General features: G+C 36.1%; 1 protein-coding gene across 1 annotated transcript in view; it reads right to left on the bottom strand.

Moving 5' to 3' along the window:
- The window catches only part of aldh4a1 (aldehyde dehydrogenase 4 family, member A1), a 36,826-nt gene extending 25,338 nt beyond the window's left edge, over positions 1-11,488 (bottom strand). The window contains exon 1 of the mRNA XM_083940027.1: positions 11,434-11,488. Coding sequence (XP_083796153.1) covers positions 11,434-11,474 — 41 coding nt within the window. The 5' untranslated portion in view covers positions 11,475-11,488. The remainder of the gene's footprint in view (positions 1-11,433) is intronic.
- Positions 11,489-12,784: the final 1,296 nt, after the last annotated feature.

Raw genomic sequence — 12,784 nt, 5'->3', positions numbered from 1 at the left:
ACACACACACGAAAGTTTGAGTGTAAAGTCGACTTAGAATGACCCAAAAACGCCCTAAAACGATCTGAAAACGCCCTAAAACGACCTCAAATGACTGAAAACGACATGAAAACAACCTAGAAATTACCTAAAATGACCTTAAATGATTAATAATGACTAGAAACGACCTGAAAACGCCCAAAAACGACCTGAAACGACCTGAAACAACTAAAAACGACCTAAAACGCCCTAAAACAACCTGAAAACGACCAAAAGTGACTGAAAACTACCCAAAAACGCCCTAAAACGACCTAATACGCCCTAAGACGACCCAAAGTGACTATAAACTACCCAAAAACGCCCTAAAACGACCTGAGAACGACCTAATACGCCCTAAAACGACCTGAAAACGCCCTAAAACGATCTGAAAACGCCCTTTAACGACATGAAAACGCCCTAAAACGGCATAAAACGACCTCAAATGACTGAAAACGACATAAAAACGACCTCAAATGACTGAAAACGACATGAAAACAACCTAGAAATTACCTAAAATGACCTTAAATGATTAATAATGACTAGAAACGACCTGAAAACGCCCAAAAACGACCTGAAACGACCTGAAACAACTAAAAACGACCTAAAACGCCCTAAAACAACCTGAAAACGACCAAAAGTGACTGAAAACTACCCAAAAACGCCCTAAAACGACCTAATACGCCCTAAGACGACCCAAAGTGACTATAAACTACCCAAAAACGCCCTAAAACGACCTGAGAACGACCTAATACGCCCTAAAACGACCTGAAAACGCCCTAAAACGATCTGAAAACGCCCTTTAACGACATGAAAACGCCCTAAAACGGCATAAAACGACCTCAAATGACTGAAAACGACATAAAAACGACCTCAAATGACTGAAAACGACATGAAAACAACCTAGAAATTACCTAAAATGACCTTAAATGATTAATAATGACTAGAAACGACCTGAAAACGCCCAAAAACGACCTGAAACGACCTGAAACAACTAAAAACGACCTAAAACGCCCTAAAACAACCTGAAAACGACCAAAAGTGACTGAAAACTACCCAAAAACGCCCTAAAACGACCTAATACGCCCTAAGACGACCCAAAGTGACTATAAACTACCCAAAAACGCCCTAAAACGACCTGAGAACGACCTAATACGCCCTAAAACGACCTGAAAACGCCCTAAAACGATCTGAAAACGCCCTTTAACGACATGAAAACGCCCTAAAACGGCATAAAACGACCTCAAATGACTGAAAACGACATAAAAACGACCTCAAATGACTGAAAACGACATGAAAACAACCTAGAAATTACCTAAAATGACCTTAAATGATTAATAATGACTAGAAACGACCTGAAAACGCCCAAAAACGACCTGAAACGACCTGAAACAACTAAAAACGACCTAAAACGCCCTAAAACAACCTGAAAACGACCAAAAGTGACTGAAAACTACCCAAAAACGCCCTAAAACGACCTAATACGCCCTAAGACGACCCAAAGTGACTATAAACTACCCAAAAACGCCCTAAAACGACCTGAGAACGACCTAATACGCCCTAAAACGACCTGAAAACGCCCTAAAACGATCTGAAAACGCCCTTTAACGACATGAAAACGCCCTAAAACGGCATAAAACGACCTCAAATGACTGAAAACGACATAAAAACGACCTCAAATGACTGAAAACGACATGAAAACAACCTAGAAATTACCTAAAATGACCTTAAATGATTAATAATGACTAGAAACGACCTGAAAACGCCCAAAAACGACCTGAAACGACCTGAAACAACTAAAAACGACCTAAAACGCCCTAAAACAACCTGAAAACGACCAAAAGTGACTGAAAACTACCCAAAAACGCCCTAAAACGACCTAATACGCCCTAAGACGACCCAAAGTGACTATAAACTACCCAAAAACGCCCTAAAACGACCTGAGAACGACCTAATACGCCCTAAAACGACCTGAAAACGCCCTAAAACGATCTGAAAACGCCCTTTAACGACATGAAAACGCCCTAAAACGGCATAAAACGACCTCAAATGACTGAAAACGACATAAAAACGACCTCAAATGACTGAAAACGACATGAAAACAACCTAGAAATTACCTAAAATGACCTTAAATGATTAATAATGACTAGAAACGACCTGAAAACGCCCAAAAACGACCTGAAACGACCTGAAACAACTAAAAACGACCTAAAACGCCCTAAAACAACCTGAAAACGACCAAAAGTGACTGAAAACTACCCAAAAACGCCCTAAAACGACCTAATACGCCCTAAGACGACCCAAAGTGACTATAAACTACCCAAAAACGCCCTAAAACGACCTGAGAACGACCTAATACGCCCTAAAACGACCTGAAAACGCCCTAAAACGATCTGAAAACGCCCTTTAACGACATGAAAACGCCCTAAAACGGCATAAAACGACCTCAAATGACTGAAAACGACATAAAAACGACCTCAAATGACTGAAAACGACATGAAAACAACCTAGAAATTACCTAAAATGACCTTAAATGATTAATAATGACTAGAAACGACCTGAAAACGCCCAAAAACGACCTGAAACGACCTGAAACAACTAAAAACGACCTAAAACGCCCTAAAACAACCTGAAAACGACCAAAAGTGACTGAAAACTACCCAAAAACGCCCTAAAACGACCTAATACGCCCTAAGACGACCCAAAGTGACTATAAACTACCCAAAAACGCCCTAAAACGACCTGAGAACGACCTAATACGCCCTAAAACGACCTGAAAACGCCCTAAAACGATCTGAAAACGCCCTTTAACGACATGAAAACGCCCTAAAACGGCATAAAACGACCTCAAATGACTGAAAACGACATAAAAACGACCTCAAATGACTGAAAACGACATGAAAACAACCTAGAAATTACCTAAAATGACCTTAAATGATTAATAATGACTAGAAACGACCTGAAAACGCCCAAAAACGACCTGAAACGACCTGAAACAACTAAAAACGACCTAAAACGCCCTAAAACAACCTGAAAACGACCAAAAGTGACTGAAAACTACCCAAAAACGCCCTAAAACGACCTAATACGCCCTAAGACGACCCAAAGTGACTATAAACTACCCAAAAACGCCCTAAAACGACCTGAGAACGACCTAATACGCCCTAAAACGACCTGAAAACGCCCTAAAACGATCTGAAAACGCCCTTTAACGACATGAAAACGCCCTAAAACGGCATAAAACGACCTCAAATGACTGAAAACGACATAAAAACGACCTCAAATGACTGAAAACGACATGAAAACAACCTAGAAATTACCTAAAATGACCTTAAATGATTAATAATGACTAGAAACGCCCTGAAAACGCCCTAAAACGACCTGAAAACGCCCTAAAACGACCTGAAAACGCCCTGAAACGACCTGAAACAACTAAAAACGACCTAAAACGCCCTAAAACAACCTGAAAACGACCAAAAGTGACTGAAAACTACCCAAAAACGCCCTAAAACGACCTAATACGCCCTAAAACGACCCAAAGTGACTATAAACTACCCAAAAACGCCCTAAAACGACCTGAGAACGACCTAATACGCCCTAAAACGACCTGAAAACGCCCTAAAACGACCTGAAAACGCCCTAAAACGACCTGAAAACGCCCTAAAACGACCTAATACGCCCTAAAACGACCTAATACGCCCTAAAACGACCTGAAAACGCCCTAAAACGACCTAATACGCCCTAAAACGACCTAATACGCCCTAAAACGACCTAATACGCCCTAAAACGACCCAAAGTGACTATAAACTACCCAAAAACGCCCTAAAACGACCTGAGAACGACCTAAAACGACCTAAAACGCCCTAAAACGACCTGAAAACGCCCTAAAACGACCTGAAAACGCCCTGAAACGACCTGAAACAACTAAAAACGACCTAAAACGCCCTAAAACAACCTGAAAACGACCAAAAGTGACTGAAAACTACCCAAAAACGCCCTAAAACGACCTAATACGCCCTAAAACGACCCAAAGTGACTATAAACTACCCAAAAACGCCCTAAAACGACCTGAGAACGACCTAATACGCCCTAAAACGACCTGAAAACGCCCTAAAACGACCTGAAAACGCCCTAAAACGACCTGAAAACGCCCTAAAACGACCTAATACGCCCTAAAACGACCTGAAAACGCCCTAAAACGACCTAATACGCCCTAAAACGACCTAATACGCCCTAAAACGACCTAATACGCCCTAAAACGACCCAAAGTGACTATAAACTACCCAAAAACGCCCTAAAACGACCTGAGAACGACCTAAAACGCCCTAAAACGCCCTTAAACAGTTATCAGTGACTTTGAAACGCCCCAGTGAACTTGAGATAAAGCCCCCCCCTCTCTCTCACCCCCCCCCCCTCTCTGTAGAAACACTGTTTGTTGAACTTCTGTTAAACTGTAATCAGGAGGGGGGGGGGGGGGGTTGAGAGAGAGGGGGGGTGAGGGAGAGAGAGAGGGGTCTGAGAGGCGTTCACAGACTGCAGGAATCTCCGGCGCTCGCTGAGAGAGAAAACAGGCGGCTTGTTTTCACAGATGAGAGCTGAAGGAAACAACCTGCAGGCGTTTTAGATCTACACCCCCCCCCCCCCGAGAGCCCCCCCCCCTCTCTCTGCCCCCCCCCCCCCCCCCACTGAGACCCCCCCCGTGACCTTCTGACCCCTGATAACAGCAGAGAAGTTCAACACACACCAACGACTCTACACTTTCACTTTATAGGGAGTTTATGAGTCATTTAAAGGTCGTTTTCAGTCATTTAAAGGTCATTTTGAGTCTTTTTTAGGAAGTTTTAGTCATTTAAAGGTCGTTGTCAGTCATGTTAAGGGAGTTACAGTCATTTAAAGGTTGTTTTGAGTCATTTTGGGGGAGTTTTAGTCATTTAAAGGTCGTTTTAAGTCATTTAAAGGTCGTTTTTAAGGAGTTTCAGTCATTTAAAGGTCGTTTTTAGTCATTATTGGGTTATTTTCAGGTCGTTTTTACTCAGTCTATAGGGCGTTTTAGTCGTTTTAGAGTCATTTAAAGGTCGTTTTCAGTAACATTGAGGAAGTTTCAGTCATTTAAAGGTCGTTTTGAGTCATTTTAAGGTCGTTTTGAGTCATTTAAAGGTCGTTTTCAGTCATTTAAAGGTCGTTTAGGAGTCATTTAAAGGTCGTTTTTAGTCATTTAAAGGTCGTTTAGGAGTCATTTAAAGGTCGTTTAGGAGTCATTTAAAGGTCGTTTAGGAGTCATTTAAAGGTCGTTTATAGTCATTTTTAGGGAGTTTTGATCATTTAAAGGTCGTTTTTAGACATTTGTGGGTGATTTTCAGGTCGTTTTTACATCGTTTATATGTCGTTTTTTAATCATTTTATGTCATTTTTAGGGAGTTTTAGTCATTTAAAGGTCGTTTTCAGTCATTTTTAGGGATTTATAGTCATTTAACGGTCGTTTTAAGTCATTTTTAGGAAGTTTTAGTCATTTAAAGGTCGTTTTGAGTCATTTTTAGGGAGTTTAAATCATTTAAAGGTCGTTTTGAGTCATTTTTAGGGAGTTTAAATCATTTAAAGGTCGTTTATAGTCATTTTTAGGAAGTTTTAGTCATTTAAAGGTCGTTTTTAGTCATTTTTAGGAAGTTTTAGTCATTTAAAGGTCGTTTTTAGTCATTTTTAGGAAGTTTTAGTCATTTAAAGGTCGTTTTTAGACATTTGTGGGTTATTTTTAGGTCGTTTTTTTGTTGTTTTCTAATCGTTTTTACTCATTTTTTGCCGTTTTAAGGTCGTTTACAGTAACATTGAGGAAGTTTCAGTCATTTAAGGGTCGTTTTTAGTCATTTTTGGGGAGTTTTAGTCATTTAAAGGTCGTTTTATAGTCATTTAAAGGTCGTTTTAGTCATTTGTGGGTTATTTTCAGGTCGTTTTTACATCGTTTTATGTCGTTTTGAGTTGATTTAGAGTCATTTTTAGTAATTTAAAGGTCATTTTCAGTCCTTTTTAGGGAGTTTTAGTCATTTAAAGGTCGTTTTCAATCATTTTTAGGGAATTTAAGTCATTTAAAGGTCGTTTTCAATCATTTTTAGGGAATTTAAGTCATTTAAAGGTCGTTTTCAGTCATTTTTAGGGAGTTTGAGTCATTTAAAGGTTGTTCATAGTCTTTTTGTGTTATTTCATGGTCGTTTTTACTCAGTCTTTAGGTCGTTTTAGTCATTTAAAGGTCGTTTGTGAGTCGTATAAGGTCGTTTTCAGTAACATTAAGGAAGTTTCAGTCATTTAAAGGTCGATTTTAGTCTTTTTTAGGGAGTTATAGTCATTTAAAGGTCGTTTTATAGTCATTTAAAGGTCGTTTTTAGTCATTTGTGGGTTATTTTCAGGTCGTTTTTACATCGTTTTATGTCGTTTTGAGTTGATTTAGAGTCATTTTTAGTAATTTAAAGGTCATTTTCAGTCCTTTATAGGGAGTTTTAGTCATTTAAAGGTCGTTTTCAATCATTTTTAGGGAATTTAAGTCATTTAAAGGTCGTTTTCAATCATTTTTAGGGAATTTAAGTCATTTAAAGGTCGTTTTCAGTCATTTTTAGGGAGTTTGAGTCATTTAAAGGTCGTTTTCAGTCATTTTTAGGGAGTTTGAGTCATTTAAAGGTCGTTTTTAGTCATTTTCAGGGAGTTTTGGTCATTTAAAGGTCGTTTTCAGTCATTTTTAGGGAGTTTTAGTCATTTAAAGGTCGTTTTTTAGTCATTTAAAGGTCGTTTTTAGTCATTTGTGGGTTATTTTCAGGTCGTTTTTACATCGTTTTATGTCGTTTTGAGTTGATTTAGAGTCATTTTAGTAATTTAAAGGTCATTTTCAGTCATTTTTAGGGAGTTTTAGTCATTTAAAGGTCGTTTTGAGTCATTTTTAGGGAGTTTTAGTCATTTAAAGGTCGTTTTGAGTCTTTTTAAGGCATTTATGAGTCATTTAAAGGTCGTTTTGAGTCATTTTTAGGGAGTTTAAATCATTTAAAGGTCGTTTTGAGTCATTTTTAGGGAGTTTAAATCATTTAAAGGTCGTTTATAGTCATTTTTAGGAAGTTTTAGTCATTTAAAGGTCGTTTTTAGTCATTTTTAGGAAGTTTTAGTCATTTAAAGGTCGTTTTTAGTCATTTTTAGGAAGTTTTAGTCATTTAAAGGTCGTTTTTAGACATTTGTGGGTTATTTTTAGGTCGTTTTTTTGTTGTTTTCTAATCGTTTTTACTCATTTTTTGCCGTTTTAAGGTCGTTTACAGTAACATTGAGGAAGTTTCAGTCATTTAAGGGTCGTTTTTAGTCATTTTTGGGGAGTTTTAGTCATTTAAAGGTCGTTTTATAGTCATTTAAAGGTCGTTTTAGTCATTTGTGGGTTATTTTCAGGTCGTTTTTACATCGTTTTATGTCGTTTTGAGTTGATTTAGAGTCATTTTTAGTAATTTAAAGGTCATTTTCAGTCCTTTTTAGGGAGTTTTAGTCATTTAAAGGTCGTTTTCAATCATTTTTAGGGAATTTAAGTCATTTAAAGGTCGTTTTCAATCATTTTTAGGGAATTTAAGTCATTTAAAGGTCGTTTTCAGTCATTTTTAGGGAGTTTGAGTCATTTAAAGGTTGTTCATAGTCTTTTTGTGTTATTTCATGGTCGTTTTTACTCAGTCTTTAGGTCGTTTTAGTCATTTAAAGGTCGTTTGTGAGTCGTATAAGGTCGTTTTCAGTAACATTAAGGAAGTTTCAGTCATTTAAAGGTCGATTTTAGTCTTTTTTAGGGAGTTATAGTCATTTAAAGGTCGTTTTATAGTCATTTAAAGGTCGTTTTTAGTCATTTGTGGGTTATTTTCAGGTCGTTTTTACATCGTTTTATGTCGTTTTGAGTTGATTTAGAGTCATTTTTAGTAATTTAAAGGTCATTTTCAGTCCTTTATAGGGAGTTTTAGTCATTTAAAGGTCGTTTTCAATCATTTTTAGGGAATTTAAGTCATTTAAAGGTCGTTTTCAATCATTTTTAGGGAATTTAAGTCATTTAAAGGTCGTTTTCAGTCATTTTTAGGGAGTTTGAGTCATTTAAAGGTCGTTTTCAGTCATTTTTAGGGAGTTTGAGTCATTTAAAGGTCGTTTTTAGTCATTTTCAGGGAGTTTTGGTCATTTAAAGGTCGTTTTCAGTCATTTTTAGGGAGTTTTAGTCATTTAAAGGTCGTTTTTTAGTCATTTAAAGGTCGTTTTTAGTCATTTGTGGGTTATTTTCAGGTCGTTTTTACATCGTTTTATGTCGTTTTGAGTTGATTTAGAGTCATTTTAGTAATTTAAAGGTCATTTTCAGTCATTTTTAGGGAGTTTTAGTCATTTAAAGGTCGTTTTGAGTCATTTTTAGGGAGTTTTAGTCATTTAAAGGTCGTTTTGAGTCTTTTTAAGGCATTTATGAGTCATTTAAAGGTCGTTTTCAGTCATTTTTAGGGAATTTAAGTCATTTAAATGTCGTTTTCAGTCATTTTTAGGGAGTTTGAGTCATTTAAAGGTCGTTTTCAGTCATTTCTTAGGGCGTTTATGAGTCATTTAAAGGTCGTTTTCAGTCATTTTTAGGGCGTTTAGGAGTCATTTAAAGGTCGTTTTTGAGTCAATTTTAGGGAGTTTTAGTCATTTAAAGGTTGATTTTAGTCTTTTTTAGGGAGTTATAGTCATTTAAAGGTCGTTTTTTGTCATTTGTGGGTTATTTTCAGTCGTTTTTTGGTGGTTTCTAATCGTTTTTACTATTTTTTTGCCGTTTTAAGGTCGTTTTAGTCATTTAAAGGTCGTTTTTAGTCATTTTTGGGTTATTTTTAGGTCGTTTTTTTGTTGTTTTCTAATCGTTTTTACTCATTTTTTGCCGTTTTAAGGTCGTTTACAGTAACATTGAGGAAGTTTCAGTCATTTAAGGGTCGTTTTTAGTCATTTTTGGGGAGTTTTAGTCATTTAAAGGTCGTTTTATAGTCATTTAAAGGTCGTTTTAGTCATTTGTGGGTTATTTTCAGGTCGTTTTTACATCGTTTTATGTCGTTTTGAGTTGATTTAGAGTCATTTTTAGTAATTTAAAGGTCATTTTCAGTCCTTTTTAGGGAGTTTTAGTCATTTAAAGGTCGTTTTCAATCATTTTTAGGGAATTTAAGTCATTTAAAGGTCGTTTTCAATCATTTTTAGGGAATTTAAGTCATTTAAAGGTCGTTTTCAGTCATTTTTAGGGAGTTTGAGTCATTTAAAGGTTGTTCATAGTCTTTTTGTGTTATTTCATGGTCGTTTTTACTCAGTCTTTAGGTCGTTTTAGTCATTTAAAGGTCGTTTGTGAGTCGTATAAGGTCGTTTTCAGTAACATTAAGGAAGTTTCAGTCATTTAAAGGTCGATTTTAGTCTTTTTTAGGGAGTTATAGTCATTTAAAGGTCGTTTTATAGTCATTTAAAGGTCGTTTTTAGTCATTTGTGGGTTATTTTCAGGTCGTTTTTACATCGTTTTATGTCGTTTTGAGTTGATTTAGAGTCATTTTTAGTAATTTAAAGGTCATTTTCAGTCCTTTATAGGGAGTTTTAGTCATTTAAAGGTCGTTTTCAATCATTTTTAGGGAATTTAAGTCATTTAAAGGTCGTTTTCAATCATTTTTAGGGAATTTAAGTCATTTAAAGGTCGTTTTCAGTCATTTTTAGGGAGTTTGAGTCATTTAAAGGTCGTTTTCAGTCATTTTTAGGGAGTTTGAGTCATTTAAAGGTCGTTTTTAGTCATTTTCAGGGAGTTTTGGTCATTTAAAGGTCGTTTTCAGTCATTTTTAGGGAGTTTTAGTCATTTAAAGGTCGTTTTTTAGTCATTTAAAGGTCGTTTTTAGTCATTTGTGGGTTATTTTCAGGTCGTTTTTACATCGTTTTATGTCGTTTTGAGTTGATTTAGAGTCATTTTAGTAATTTAAAGGTCATTTTCAGTCATTTTTAGGGAGTTTTAGTCATTTAAAGGTCGTTTTGAGTCATTTTTAGGGAGTTTTAGTCATTTAAAGGTCGTTTTGAGTCTTTTTAAGGCATTTATGAGTCATTTAAAGGTCGTTTTCAGTCATTTTTAGGGAATTTAAGTCATTTAAATGTCGTTTTCAGTCATTTTTAGGGAGTTTGAGTCATTTAAAGGTCGTTTTCAGTCATTTCTTAGGGCGTTTATGAGTCATTTAAAGGTCGTTTTCAGTCATTTTTAGGGCGTTTAGGAGTCATTTAAAGGTCGTTTTTGAGTCAATTTTAGGGAGTTTTAGTCATTTAAAGGTTGATTTTAGTCTTTTTTAGGGAGTTATAGTCATTTAAAGGTCGTTTTTTGTCATTTGTGGGTTATTTTCAGTCGTTTTTTGGTGGTTTCTAATCGTTTTTACTATTTTTTTGCCGTTTTAAGGTCGTTTTAGTCATTTAAAGGTCGTTTTTAGTCATTTTTGGGTTATTTTTAGGTCGTTTTTTTGTTGTTTTCTAATCGTTTTAACCCATTTTTTGCCGTTTTAAGGTCGTTTATTAGTAACTTTAAGGAAGTTTTGGTCATTTAAAGGTCGTTTTTAGACATTTGTGGATTATTTTCAGGTCGTTTTTAGGTTGTTTTAGTCGTTTTTTGGTGGTTTGGTGAGTCATTTATAGCCGTTTTCAATGACTTTTAAGTCGTTTGAGTCATTTTTAGTCGTTTGTTTTCCTTTTGAGGTCGTTTCAGTCGTTTTTAAGTAGTTAATAGTCACTTTTTGCCGTTTTAAGGTCGTTTTCACGTCGTTTATAGTCTCTTATAGTTGTATTCAGGTCGTTTTAAGTACGTTTTGGGTCATTAGTCATTTTTAAATAGTTTTTAGTCATTTTTAGCCGTTTTAAGGTTGTTTTCAGTTTGTTTTTAGTCATTTTTAGCCGTTTTAAGGTTGTTTTCAGTCTGTTTTCAATCATTTTTAGCCGTTTTCAGGTCGTTTTTAGTCATTTTTAGCCGTTTTAAGGTTGTTTTCAGTCTGTTTTTAGTCATTTTTAGCCGTTTTAAGGTTGTTTTCAGTTTGTTTTTAGTCATTTTTAGCCGTTTTCAGTCATTTGTAGCCGTTTTCAGGTCGTTTTTAGCCGTTTTCAGGTTGTTTGCAGGTTGTTTTTAGCCCGTTTTCAGGTTGTTTTCAGTCTTGTTTTGTCCGTTTTTAGTCTCGTTTCAAGTCGTTTTCACTCGTTTCAGCTCAGTGACTACTTTCCCCGTAGTATCGTTTTTAAACTTTATCAGCTTTAAGCCGAATCTCGCGACGTCGCCTCCTTTGAGCCTCGCTCGCGCTAATACACCTGTTAGCACGTTAGCTTAGCATCAACCGCCCGGGTCCGTGTAGAACCGGCGGCCGGGCGGAGGGAGCCTGGTGTCGGCGTGAGTGCGTGTGTGCGCTCGGGACCTACCCCCTCCAGGAGAGGCTCGCGGCGGGCCTGACGCGCAGCATGTTCCCGGGGGACGGGGCGGGGAAGTGGTTTCTAATCGCTTTGACTCATTTAAAGGTCGTTTTAAGGTCGTTTTCAGTGACATTGAGGACGTTTTAGTCATTTAAAGGTCGTTTTTAGTCATTTAAAGGTTGTTTTTAGTCATTGTGGGTTATTTTCAGGTCGTTTTTACATCGTTTTATGTCGTTTTGAGTTGATTTAGAGTCATTTTTAGTCATTTAAAGGTCGTTTTCAGTAATTTTTAGGGAGTTTCAGTCATTTAAAGGTCGTTTTCAGTCATTTGTAGGGAGTTTTAGTCATTTAGAGGTTGTTTTTAGTCATTTTTTGGGAATTATTGTCATTTAAAGGTCGTTTTTGGTCATTTTTAGGGCGTTTTAGTCATTTAAAGGTCGTTTTTAGTCATTTAAGGGAGTTTGAGTCATTTAAAGGTCGTTTTTAGTCATTTTTAGGGAGTTTTAGTAATTTAAAGGTCGTTTTTGGTCATTTTTAGGGAGTTTTAGTCATTTAAAGGTCGTTTTCAGTCATTTTTAGGGAGTTTTAGTCATTTAAAGGTCGTTTTAGTCATTTAAAGGTCGTTTTCAGTCATTTTAGGGAGTTTTAGTCATTTAAAGGTCGTTTTCAGTCATTTTAAAGGAGTTTCAGTCATTTAAAGGTCGTTTTCAGTCATTTTTAGTCATTTAATGGTCGTTTTTAGTTATTTTTAGGGATTTTTACTCATTTAAAGGTCGTTTTCAGTCATTTTCAGTCATTTAAAGGTCGTTTTCAGTCATTTTTAGGGAGTTTTAGTCATTTAAAGGTCGTTTTCAGTCATTTTTAGGGAGTTTAAGTCATTTAAAGGTCGTTTTTAGTCATTTTTAGGGAGTTTTAGTCATTTAAAGGTCGTTTTCAGTCATTTTTAGGGAGTTTTAGTCATTTAAAGGTCGTTTTCAGTCATTTTTAGGGAGTTTTAGTCATTTAAAGGTCGTTTTAGTCATTTAAAGGTCGTTTTAGTCATTTAAAGGTCGTTTTCAGTCATTTTTAGGGAGTTTTAGTCATTTAAAGGTCGTTTTCAGTCATTTGAAAGGAGTTTCAGTCATTTAAAGGTCGTTTTCAGTCATTTTTAGTCATTTAAAGGTCGTTTTCAGTCATTTTTAGGGAGTTTTAGTCATTTAAAGGTCGTTTTTGGTCATTTTTAGGGAGTTTAAATCATTTAAAGGTCGTTTTTAGTCATTTTTAGGGAGTTTTAGTCATTTAAAGGTCGTTTTTAGTCATTTGTGGGTTATTTTAAGGTTGTTTTCAGTCTTGTTTTGTCCGTTTTTAGTCTCGTTTCAAG

The sequence above is a fragment of the Echiichthys vipera genome (genome assembly GCF_963691815.1).
Source record: "Echiichthys vipera genome assembly, chromosome: Y".
In the NCBI taxonomy this organism is placed as follows: Eukaryota; Metazoa; Chordata; class Actinopteri; order Perciformes; family Trachinidae; genus Echiichthys; species Echiichthys vipera.
The sequence above is the reverse complement of the archived record's forward strand: the minus strand, read 5'-3'. Positions and strand labels throughout refer to the sequence as shown.